The 13156-nt window shown below is 48.2% G+C and overlaps 1 protein-coding gene across 2 annotated transcripts; it reads left to right on the top strand.

The window, feature by feature from the left end:
* Positions 1-6446: 6446 nt before the first annotated feature.
* Positions 6447-8312, top strand: LOC142071786 (uncharacterized). 2 transcript variants are annotated; one of them, XM_075127346.1, is made up of 3 exons: positions 6447-6817; positions 6914-7319; positions 7708-8312. In XM_075127346.1, exons 1-3 carry the CDS (start codon positions 6740-6742, stop codon positions 8247-8249), a joined length of 1026 nt encoding a protein of 341 aa, XP_074983447.1. In that variant the 5' UTR covers positions 6447-6739; the 3' UTR covers positions 8250-8312. The 2 variants fall into 2 exon arrangements, with proteins under 2 accessions (XP_074983447.1, XP_074983446.1); XM_075127345.1 differs by having other exon boundaries at positions 6447-7319.
* The last annotated feature ends 4844 nt before the right edge of the window (positions 8313-13156 follow it).

The following is a 13156-nucleotide window of genomic DNA, read 5'->3' as shown; positions in this document are numbered from 1 at the left end:
TAGCATGTGTATAGGTTCTTTTATTGTTTTGATATGTTTTCTTTGTAATGCTTTTACTTTAAGAATAAATGTATTTTGCTTTATGAAGGCTGGTCAGAGTTAACCACAGGTGTTGGACCATCTAAATTGCAGTGAGGTGTAGGGGTTACCTACCTACACATGGCCTAGACTCCAAGCCCATTACAGACTTGCAAAGCGTTGCCATCCCTTCTCCCTTGCCCTGAGGATTCCTTCTGAGACACTGCCTTCACTTACTCCTCAAGATCACATGTATGCCACTACACTGCTGACAATCCTCCCTTTCACACATACTAACAACCTACACAACTCAGTGCTGAAAGGAGGCAGACTTCTCATATCACAGTGACAATTCTGCCAACCTGCTCCAACTAATCTCTCCACCACTCAGCACAGCTCCCCTGAACACAGTGAATGCAGCTGGAGTGCAATCAGATAAATATTGGAATTCAAACTTGTGGAACACAAACTGTGGCATATTCTTAGTTATTCTTCATGCCTACTTATGGCATCACTCTTACTGACCCATTCCCAGTGGCTACTGCCAAGTTGCATTGTGGAGGAGGGGTGAACCTTAGCTCCCTATTTCCTGGTTTTCAGAAGTTTAAGTTTGCTTTATTGTAACTCTTCATATTTTGGTTTTCACACGTTTGAGCATAGGTGAACTCAGCATTCTGGAAGGTCAAGAGGCACCACCAGGCAACCTTAAACCTGCATCAAGAAAATTTTGGGGAAGCTAATTGTACCTATAGTATGGATACCATGACAAACCCCATTGGTTTAAAAGTGATTCTACAGACTAATATTTGTATCATAATGATAGAGCTGCAGGACAGAGGTAAAGCAACAGTCTGAGGAGGAGACCTCAAAGAAGCAAGCTCCCAGCATTGCTAGGAAACAAAAGGCACCCCAAAAGGCACTTCTTGGAGGTGAAATATTGACAGGGGGCACAAATGGAAGAGGACAAGAGCAGGGTTGGGAGGGGGGAGAAAAGAAAAGGGGAGAAAACAGCAAAAACATGGGAGAAAGGAAAGATGAAAGTGAGAGAGGGAAAAAAAGACAACAGCAGTGAAAAAAATGAATAGAAGAGAAGGAGAGGTGACAGATATCAGAGGAAGAGAGGAAGAAACAACAGAAGAACGAAGAAGGAAAATCTATCCTGACAAACAGCGGCGCTTCTTAGGCTCAGAAAGAGGATGTGGCTCAAGAAGTGATGACTGCAGTTTCAGAGGAAGTAAGAGTGAAGGACAAACCACTGGACAGAGTTTGAGGGGAGAGGGAAAAAAAGACAAAGGGGAAGGAGAGCGGCCAGTGTGTCGCCTTCCTTTTGGCTTTAAAAATGCATCCAGCTTGCACCTACACAAACCCACACCTTGACATGAGATTAAAAACCTCAAGCTAATTCAGCTTATATCCTTACCATCTCTCTCCCATTCTACCTTTTTATTTTAAATTACCTTTAGCTAATGCTGCTTCCATTGCATGATTACATGCAAAAGCTTTGCTGTTGTCTCTAACTGGGTCCTATGCAGCCTTCAACATCCTCCATCCCTGTGTGTGTACACACATGCATGTGAAACATATGCATGCATATACTAACATTTTCTTCCCATTTAATAACTCAGAAGGTTATTTACTTCATGCAACTAACATCACACTACAAGGGGAAGAGAAACATCACAGAGAAGTGAGTTATAACATGTTGTAGGAGGGGAGTGGGGGGGAAATGAAACAATGCTGAAGGAGAAAGCAACCAATACGCAGGGAGAGAAAACACAGAGGGCAGAAGGCAGTGTGTGAAACCTGGGAAGGGGAGTGGGGGAGAAGAGTCAGTTAGGCACACTTCTCAGTGGCACAGTGAATAACCCACATTTTCTAAGAGATGAGGCCAGGTAGAAGCCATTATCCAATTCTGTTCTTGTCACTTAAACCAGTGAGGGCAAGTGGGAAAGAAAGGCTACAAGAGTGACAGGAAAATTCTTAGTATTTCTTAAAATCTGTTTACACCTAGCCACTATAGCAGTGGTCCCCCAAAGATGGGGCATGTCCCCCTTGGGGGGCACAGAGGAAGGTTCGGGGGGCCTGGGTCAGCCCACCTGGGGGGGGGAGGGAGCCCAACCCAGCCCCACTTCTGGCCCTGCCTCTGCTTCTGGCCCTGCCTCCAGCTGCAACCCTGGCCACAGCCCCAACCCTGCCCCCAGCCTGGCAGTGGCTCTGCTCCCGGCCATTGCCCCAGCCCCGCCCCCAACCCCCAACCACAGACCGGCCCCAGCCCTGCCTCCAGCTTCGGCCAAGCCATGGCACCGCCTCTGGCCCTGGCCCCGGCCACAGACCTGCCCCCAACCGTGGCCCCTGGCTCCCAGCCCAGCTGCCACTCCAGCCCCAGCCTCAGCCCCCAGCTAGAGTTGCCAGGAACGTCTAGTCGAAAAAAGACCCTGGCGGCTCCAGTAAGTACCGCTGACCGGGCCGCTAAAAGTCCAGTTAGTGCAGGGCCAGCAGGCTCCCTACCTGGCTCCACATGGCTCCCCAGAAGCGGCGACAAGTCCCTCGGCTCCTAGGCAGAGGGATGGCCATGGTTGCTCTGTGTGCTGCCCCCTACCTGCCCCCAACTGCCAGCTCTGCAGGTCCCATTGTCTAGGAACTGTGGTCAACGGGAGCTGCAGGGGCAGTGCCTGAGGGCAGAAGCAGTGCGCAGAGCCGCTTGGCCGCACCTCCACCTAGCAGCCAAGCGACATGTCGCTACTTGTGGGCAGTCACCTGAGGTGAGCACTGCCTGGAACCTGCACCCCAAAACCCCTCCCATACCCCAATCCATTGCCCCATCCCTGAGCCCCCTCCCACATCTAAACTTCCTCCCGAGCCCACACCCCCTCCCCCACCCTGAGGCCCCTCCTTGGATCCCTTCCCATGCCCCAAACTCTGCCCTGACCCCCCTCCTGCACCCAAACTCTCTCCCAGAGCCCGCACCCCTCACCCCCTCCTGAGGCCCAACCCCCTACCCCAGCTCTGAGCCCCTTCCCACACCCAAACTCTGTCCCAGAGCCCGCAGTCCTCACCCATTCCTGCAACCCAATCCCTATCCTGGAGCACCCTCCTGCACCTAAACTCCCTCCTGGAGCCCGCTCCCCAAACCCTCTCCTGTGCCCCTGCCCCAGCTCAGAACCCCCTCCTGCACTCCAAACCTCTCAGCCTCAACCTGGATCCCGCTCCTGTACCCCAGCCCCTCATCCTGGCCCCACCCCAGAGCTTGCACACCCAGCCAGAGCCCTCACCCCCTCCTGAACGCCAACCCCCTGCCTCCTCAGCCCGGAGCCTCCTCCCACACTCCAAACCCCTCATCCTCAGCCCCACCCCAGAGCCAGCACCCCCAGCTAACCTCCTCACCCCTTCCTGTGCCCCAGCCCAGTGAAAATGAATGAGTGAGTGAGGGTGGGGGGAGAGCGAGTGACAGAGGGAGGGAGGATGGAGTGAGGGGGTAGAGCCTAGGAGAAGGGGCTGGGCAGGGGGTGGGCCTCAGGAAAGGGACAGGGCAAGGGTGTTTGGTTTTGTGCAGTTAGAAAGTTGGCAACCTACCCCCAGCCCTGACCATGGCCCTTCTCCCAGCTGCAGCCACCACCACCCCCTGCCTGCTCCTGGTACCCAACCATGGGGGTGGGGATGGGCACAAACAGGGGTAAGGAGGGGTGCAAGGTAAAAAAGTTTGGGGACCACTGCACTATATAGTGGATCAATATACAAACAGAGCATCAGCCTAAACTCTGAATGTTCTTGGGTTAAAATAATTGTTCATGTCACTGAATATAGCTTTCTGTATTTAATTTTATTTTATTTTGTTTCTCGGTACCAGTGTGACAATACATCACATGCTACACAGATGCCATGCTCAATGCCTCTTCATGGCTGTTCATTTTTCAACATGCTGCGAATGACACATGGATGTCAGCTCTGAGCTGCTGCACTGTAGTTTTGTTTCTTTCTGTCAGCTGGAGATGTGCTCTCTTGTTGAGTCAAGTAGCTCCATAAATCAGTGGTGTGCTGGAGGGGGCTTCTGGTGGAATTTTAACAAGGGGCCCTTAAGCGCCCCCAATTATTCTGAATAGGAGATGAAGGTCACTTCTCTTCTTAGGATGATGGAGTTCTCCTTCTCCCTGGATAAACTATGTCTGCCAGTAATGACTTATGACTGGGTCTCCTATGTCTGAAGAGAAAATACTTTGCCTTTAAAACACCAGACTGCACCAAGTGTCAGGTATTTAAAACAAAATATGTGGGAGAGGGGTACCTCTGGATCTCTGTAACAGGGAGTCAGATACTAGAACATAGTGCTCTTCTGCCAGTCCTGTTATTTCCAACCCAGGAGTACAAAGGGGGTTTAGTCTCTCTCTCTCTCTCCTCTCTCTCTCTAAGAGAGAGGAAAGGGGGTTCTGCAAGGAAAACCCCAGGAACAGCCATGCTATTGAGGAAGCTTAGGCTGGGTTTCTGTTGTTTTGTTACTAACAATACAGGCAAACCCAAGAAAGGCTGAAAACTTGGCCTAGATCCAGTGCTTGGAGTGCTGTGTGTTAGGGGCAGATAGGAACTCCATTAGCTTATATCACCCTGAAGCTATTCACCATTGCACTCTCTTTTTAATGATACCAGCACAACATTGTGCTATACCATCATACTGAGTATAACTTTCCAGAATTAACTATAAACATTTCCAGTAAATGCTCTTAATACAAGCTGGTGCCTCCCACCTTGGCTGTGGTCATGAGAAAATATTTTGTTTAATAGAAAAATCAATGAAGAGATTCCCCAGTCCCTCACTCTCTGAGCATATTCAGACCACGTTTATGGAAGTTATCATAGGCTAAGGGAGAACATGTCTATGGGAGCCCCCACTTCAAATAGTGATAGAACACCAATATGCCCTACGTATTGCTAAAGAACATTATTAACGGTGATGTCGTCTACAAGCCAGACCATTAAAATGTGTCATATTCCCAAGTACTTTTTAAAAAACAGAATTTCTTTAATGAAATGTGCACAGGGATGCGCAGTAACTATTCTAATTATTTTTCCCTCTATTGAACATGTGAAAATTCAACTTTAATCTAAGCTCCTTTCTTCTGTTTATTCCCCAGCTCTTCCATTTCCTGTAAGGCATGTGAGTGGGGATATTTGCCCAAGAAAGCGGCCTGTCTCAGTACAGCAGCTGCCACTCAGTAAAGTAAATGTGATCTTCTATGTGAGCACATTGGGGGAAAAAAGAAGAAGAAAAGATATCCTGGAGGATTCCCAACCACTGAACTGGGGGAAAAGTTGTTCAGACATGTTCACAAGAGGTCTGAGCCAGCTCCCACTGAATTCAACTGGTGTTGGATCAGGCTCAAAGGCCTTCTCCAGACTACAGGCAAAACCGTATATATAAAATGCTGTTTTACTTAGAGAAGGAAAATATGGTCACCATACACTTTACTTCCATTGCTTTTTATTTCTCTCTTCCTATTCTTTAGCAATGCATTATTTTATGCTTTAAACAACTAACAAAATCATCCAAAGCACAGGACTTGGTGGTGATGGGGGACTTCAACTACCAGACATCTGTTGGGAAAATGATACAGCAGAGCACAGATTATCCAACAAGTTCTTGGAATGTATTGGAGACAATTATTTTGTTTTAAAAAGGTGGAGAAAGCTACTAGGGGAGAGGATATTCTAGCTTTGATTTTGACAGATGGGAAGGAACTGGTTGAGAATTTGAAAGTGGAAGGTGGCTTAGGTGAAAGTGATCATGAAATAGTAAAGTTCATGATTCTAAGGACTGGTGGGAGGGAAAACAGCACAATAAAGAGAACGGATTTCAAGAAGGCAGACTTTAGCAAACTCAGGGAGTTGGTAGGTAAGATCCCATGGGAAGCAAGTCTAAGGGAGAAAACAGTTCAAGAGAATGTTTTTCAAAGAGACATTATTAAGGGACATGAGCAAACTTTCCCACGGTGTAGGAAAGATAGGAAATATGGCAAGAGACCACCCTGGCTTAACCAGGAGATCTTCAATGATGTGAAACTCAAACAAGAGTCCTACAAAAAGTGGAAACGAGGTCAAATTACAAAGGATGAATAAAAACAACTAACATATGTATGTAGAGACAGAATCAGAAAGGCTAAGGCACAAAATGAGATTAAACTAGCTAGAGACTAGTAACAAGAAAAAGAGTACTAGTGGCACCTTAGAGACTAACCAATTTATTTGAGCATAAGCTCAAACTTCATCGGAAAGCTTATGCTCAAATAAATTGGTTAGTCTCTAAGGTGCCACTAGTACTCCTTTTCTTTTTGCGAATACAGACTAACACGGCTGCTACTCTGAAATGTGTCATAGCCCTGGTCTACACTAGGACTTTAGATCGAATTTAGCAGCGTTAAATCGATTTAAACCTGCACCCGTCCACACAATGAAGCCCTTTATTTCGACTTAAAGGGCTCTTAAAATCGATTTCCTTACTCCACCCCTGACAAGTGGATTAGCGCTTAAATCGACGTTGCCGGCTCGAATTTGGGGTACTGTGGACACAATTCGATGGTATTGGCCTCCGGGAGCTATCCCAGAGTGCTCCATTCTGACCGCTCTGGACAGCGCTCTCAACTCAGATGCACTGGCCAGGTAGACAGGAAAAGAACCGCGAACTTTTGAATCTCATTTCCTGTTTGGCCAGCGTGGCAAGCTGCAGGTGACCATGCAGAGCTCATCAGCAGAGGTGACCATGATGGAGTCCCAGAATCGCAAAAGAGCTCCAGCATGGACTGAACGGGAGGTACGGGATCTGATCGCTGTTTGGGGAGAGGAATCCGTGCTATCAGAACTCCGTTCCAGTTTTCGAAATGCCAAAACCTTTCTGAAAATCTCCCAGGGCATGAAGGACAGAGGCCATAACAGGGACCCGAAGCAGTGCCGCGTGAAACTGAAGGAGCTGAGGCAAGCCTACCAGAAAACCAGAGAGGCGAACGGCCGCTCTGGGTCAGAGCCCCAAACATGCCGCTTCTATGATGAGCTGCATGCCATTTTAGGGGGTTCAGCCACCACTACCCCAGCCGTGTTGTTTGACTCCTTCAATGGAGATGGAGGCAATACAGAAGTAGGTTTTGGGGACGAAGAAGATGATGATGAGGAGGTTGTAGATAGCTCACAGCAAGCAAGCGGAGAAACCGGTTTTCCCGACAGCCAGGAACTGTTTCTCACCCTAGACCTGGAGCCAGTACCCCCCGAACCCACCCAAGGCTGCCTCCTGGACTCAGCAGGCGGAGAAGGGACCTCTGGTGAGTGTACCTTTTAAAATGCTATACATGGTTTAAAAGCAAGCATGTGAAAGGATTACTTTGCCCTGGCATTTGCGGTTCTGCCTTTGCAAAAGGTTTCTGGGGAGGGCAGCCTTATTTCGTCCTTCATGGTAGGACACTTTACCACTCCAGGCCAGCAACACGTACTGGGGAATCACTGTAGAACAAAGCATTGCAGTGTATGTTTGCTGGCATTCAACCAAAATCCGTTCACGCGGTGGGAGGAGGCAAAATGCGACCTTGTAACGAAAGCACATGTGCTATGTATGTAATGTTAACTTTCAAGGTTTACCCTGAAAGAGTGTAGCCACTGTTTTATAAAATGTGTCTTTTTAAATACCGCTGTCCCTTTTTTTTTCTCCACCAGCTGCATGTGTTTCAATGATCACAGGATCTTCTCCTTCCCAGAGGCTAGTGAAGCTTAGAAAGAAAAAAAAACGCACTCGCGATGAAATGTTCTCCGAGCTCATGCTGTCCTCCCACACTGACAGAGCACAGACGAATGCGTGGAGGCAAATAATGTCAGAGTGCAGGAAAGCACAAAATGACCGGGAGGAGAGGTGGAGGGCTGAAGAGAGTAAGTGGCGGGCTGAAGAGAGTAAGTGGCGGGCTGAAGACAGGGCTGAAGCTCAAAGGTGGCGGCAGCGTGATGAGAGCAGGCAGGATTCAATGCTGAGGCTGCTGCAGGACCAAACCAGTATGCTCCAGTGTATGGTTGAGCTGCAGCAAAGGCAGCTGGAGCACAGACTGCCACTGCAGCCCCTCTGTAACCAACCGCCCTCCTCCCCAAGTTCCATAGCCTCCACACCCAGACGCCCAAGAACACGGTGGGGAGGCCTCCGGCCAACCAGCCACTCCCCCACAGAGGATTGCCCAAAAAAAAGAAGGCTGTCATTCAATAAATTTTAAAGTTGTAAACTTTTAAAGTGCTGTGCTTAAAGTGCTGTGTGGCATTTTCCTTCCCTCCTCCACCACCCCTCCTGGGATACCTTGGTAGTCATCCCCCTATTTGTGTGATGAATGAATAATGAATGCATGACTGTGAAGCAGCAATGACTTTATTGGCTCTGCAAGCAATGATTAAAGGGAGGAGGGGAGGGTGGTTAGCTTACAGGGAAGTAGAGTGAACCAAGGGGCGGGGGGGTTCATCAAGGAGAAACAAACAGAACTTTCACACTGTAGCCTGGCCAGTCATGAAACTGTTTTTCAAAGCTTCTCTGATGCGTACCGCGCCCTCCTGTGCTCTTCTAACCGCCCTGGTGTCTGGCTGCGCGTAACCAGCAGCCAGGCGATTTGCCTCAACCTCCCACCCCGCCATAAACGTCTCCCCCTTACTCTCACAGATATTGTGGAGCACACAGCAAGCAGTAATAACAGTGGGAATATTGGTTTCGCTGAGGTCTAAGCGAGTCAATAAACTGCGCCAGCGCGCCTTTAAACGTCCAAATGCACATTCTACCACCATTCTGCACTTGCTCAGCCTGTAGTTGAACAGCTCCTGACCACTGTCCAGGCTGCCTGTGTACGGCTTCATGAGCCATGGCATTAAGGGGTAGGCTGGGTCCCCAAGGATACATATAGGCATTTCAACATCCCCAACAGTTATTTTCTGGTCTGGGAATAAAGTCCCTTCCTGCAGCTTTTGAAACAGACCAGAGTTCCTGAAGATGCGAGCATCATGCACCTTTCCCGGCCATCCCACGTTGATGTTGGTGAAACGTCCCTTGTGATCCACCAGAGCTTGCAGCACTATCGAAAAGTACCCCTTGCGGTTTATGTACTCGGCGGCTTGGTGCTCCGGTGCCAAGATAGGGATATGGGTTCCATCTATAGCCCCACCACAGTTAGGGAATCCCATTGCAGCAAAGCCATCCACTATGACCTGCACATTTCCCAGGGTCACTACCCTTGATATCAGCAGATCTTTGATTGCGTGGGCTACTTGCATCACAGCAGCCCCCACAGTAGATTTGCCCACTCCAAATTGATTCCCAACTGACCGGTAGCTGTCTGGCGTTGCAAGCTTCCACAGGGCTATCGCCACTCGCTTCTCAACTGTGAGGGCTGCTCTCATCTTGGTATTCATGCGCTTCAGGACAGGGGAAAGCAAGTCACAAAGTTCCATGAAAGTGCCCTTACGCATGCGAAAGTTTCGTAGCCACTGGGAATCGTCCCAGACCTGCAACACTATGCGGTCCCACCAGTCTGTGCTTGTTTCCCGAGCCCAGAATCGGCGTTCCACAGCATGAACCTGCCCCATTAGCACCATGATGCATGCATTGTCAGGGCCCATGCTTTCAGAGAAATCTGTGTCCATGTCCTGATCACTCACGGGACCGCGCTGACGTCGCCTCCTCGCCCGGTATCGCGTTGCCATGTTCTGGTGCTGCATATACTGCTGAATAATGAGTGTGGTGGTTAATGTGCTCCTAATTGCCAAAGTGAGCTGAGCGGGCTCCATGCTTGCCGTGGTATGGCGTCCGCACAGAAAAAAGGCGCGGAACGATTGTCTGCCGTTGCTCTGACGGAGGGAGGGGCGACTGACGACACGGCTTACAGGGTTGGCTTCAGGGAGCTAAAATCAACAAAGGGGGTGCCTGTACATCAAGGAGTATTTCAGGCAGGACTGCACGGAGGGTTCCAATAAGAAATGGTGCACCTAAGTTATCGTTGTTATTGGAACAAGGAGGTTAGCCTGGCCTCTGATTGATACATGGCTAGATTTACCTCGCTGCACCTTCTCTGTGAGTGACTGCAGTGTGACCTAGAGGAATGAGTCCCCTAGACAGGGGAGGAGGCAAATGAGTACAAAACAAATCTGGTCTATTTCTTGTTTTGACCCACTCCATCTATCTTTTACATCTTTGGCTGGCAGCAGACGGTGCAGAAGGACTGCATGCCATCCACATCTCATGGCTGCTCGGCAGAAGATGGTACAGTACGCCTGCTAGCCATCCCCATCTCTTGCCTGCCTGGCAGAAGATGGTGCAATACGACTGCTAGCAATCCTCATCTCTTGCCTGCCTGGCAGAAGATGGTACAGTACGACTGCTAGCAGTCCGTATCGCCTGCCTGCTCACCATAAGACGGTTCAATAGGACTGACTGCAGGACTAAAGAGAATGACCTGGTCAAGTCACTCCAAATGTAGTCCCTGCGCCCATGTCTGCCCAGGCGCTCCCAGCCGACGCGGCCAGGAGCACCTCGGACACGATGAGGACGACTACCAGTCGTATTGCACCGTCTGCTGCCAGAAGGCAAGGGGTTACTGCTACTGTGCAGCAAAGCCGTACCGCGTCTGCCAGCACCCAGGAGACATAGGGTGACGGTTACCTGAGCGGGCTCCATGCTTGCTGTGGTATGGCGTCTGCACAGGTAACTCAGGAAAAAAGGCGCGAAATGATTGTCTGCCCTTGCTTTCACGGGGGGAGGGAGGGAACGGGAGGCTGACGATATGTACCCAGAACCACCCGCGACAATGTTTTAGCCCCATCAGGCATTGGGATCTCAACCCAGAATTCCAATGGGCAGCGGAGACTGCGGGAACTGTGGGATAGCTACCCACAGTGCAACGCTCCGGAAGTCGACGCTTGCCTCGGTACTGTGGAAGCGCTCCGCCGAGTTAATGCACTTAATGCACTTAGAGCATTTTCTGTGGGGACACACACACTCGAATTTATAAAACCGATTTCTAAAAAACCGACTTCTATAAATTCGACCTTATTCCGTAGTGTAGACATACCCTTAGTAACAAGAAAACATTCAACAAACACATTAGAAGCAGGAGGAAGACCAAGGACAGGGCAGGTCCATTACTCAATGCAGTGCCGGGGGCGGGGGGGAGAAACAATAACAGAAAATGTGGAAATGGCAGATGTGCTAAGTGACTGTTTTGTTTCAGTTTTTACCAAAAGGGTTAGTAACAACTGGACGTCTAACATAGTGAATGCCACTGAAAATGAGGTCGGATCAGAGGCTAAAATAGGGAAAGAGCAAGTTAAAAATTACTTAGACAAGTTAGATGTCTTCAGGTCACCAGGGCCTGATCAAATACGTGCTAGATTACTCAACGAGCTGACTGAGGAGACATCTGAGCTATTGGTGATTATCTTCGAAAAGTCATGGAAGACAGGAGAGATTTCAGCTCACTGAAAAACAGCAAATATAGTGCCAATCTATAAAATGGGAAATAAGGACAACCCAGGGAATTACAGTCCAGTCAACTTAACTTCAGTACCCAGAAAGATAATGCAGCAAATAATTAAGCAATCAATTTGCAAACACCTAGAAGGTAATAGGGAGATAAGTAACAGTCAGCATGGATTTTTCAAGAACAAATTGTGTCAAATCAACCTAGTAACTTTCTTTGACAGGGTAACAAGACTTGTGGATGGGGGGAAGCTGTAAATGTGATATATCTTGACTTTATAGGTCTTTTGATATGGTTTTGAATGCCCTTCTCATAAACAAACTAGGAAAATACAACCTAACCTAAGTAGAGCTAGTATAAAGGTGGGTGCATAACTGGCTGGAAAACCATGCCCAGAGAGTAGTTATTAGTGGTTCACAGTCAAGTTGGAAGGGCATATTGAGTGGGGTCCCACAGGGATCAGTTCTGGGTCCAGTTCTGTTCAATATCTTCATCAATGATTTAGATAATGACATAGAGAGTACACTTATAAAGTTTGCAGATGATACCAAGCTGGGAGGCGTTGCAAGTGCTTTGGAGGATAGGACTAAAATTCAAAATTATCTGGACAAACTGGAGCAAATAGGTTGAAATTCAATAAGGACAAACAGAAAATACTCTATTTAGGAAGAAACAATAAGTTGCACACATATAAAATGGGAAATGACTGCCTAGGAAGGAGTACTGCAGAAAGGGAATCGGGGGTCATAATGAATTACAAGCTAAATATGAGCCAATAGTGTAACACTATTGCAAAAAAAAAAAAAAGCAAACATAATTCTGGGATGTATTAGCAGGAGTGTTATAAGCAAGACATAAGGAGTAATTTTTCCACTCTACTCCGCACTGATTAGGTCTTAACTGGAGTATTATGTTCAGTTCTGGGCACCACCATCTTTCAGGAAAGATGTGGACAAATTGGAGACAGTCCAGACAAGAGCAACAAAAATGATTAAAGGTATTGAAAACATGACTAAACAAACCCATTTTTTTCCATCTTTCCTCATATGTCTAGAGAAGAGAAGACTGAAGGGAGACATAACAGTTTTCAAGTATATACAAGATTGTTACAAGGAGGAGGGGGAAAATTGTTCTCCTTAATCTCTGAGGATAGAAGAAGCAATGGTCTTAAATTGCAGCAAGGGTGTCTTAGGTTGGACATTAGGAAAAAATTCCCAACTGTCAAGGTAATTAAGCACTGGAATAAATTGTCCAGGGAAGGTGTGGAAGCACCATCATTGGAGATTTTTAAGAGCAGGTTAGACAAACACCTGTCAGGGGTGGTCTAGATAATACTTAGTCCTGCCATGAGTGCAGGGGACTGGACTAGATGGCTTCTTGAGCTTCCTTCCAGTCCTACAATTCTATGATTCAAGTCATTCCATCTTAGAGCTAGTGATGGGCTGTTCATCCCACACCAGAAAGGAAGGGGTTAAAGGCAGCCTATGGAGGCTGCACTGAGCAGCCAATCAGGGCCCAGTGGACTCACATAAAAGGGAACTGCAGGGCAAAGCAGAGGCAGTTACTGCAGCAAGCCCAAGGAGAGAGGACAGTATTCCCAGTGGGCTGCAGGAAGTTAGTAGCTTAGACAGAGCCATTGCTGTCTGGGACTGGGGGAGCATGAGGGA

This window comes from Caretta caretta, chromosome 4 (assembly GCF_965140235.1).
Source record: "Caretta caretta isolate rCarCar2 chromosome 4, rCarCar1.hap1, whole genome shotgun sequence".
In the NCBI taxonomy this organism is placed as follows: domain Eukaryota; kingdom Metazoa; phylum Chordata; order Testudines; family Cheloniidae; genus Caretta; species Caretta caretta.
Note: the sequence above shows the minus strand (reverse complement) of the source record. Positions and strands in the feature narration are given on the sequence as shown.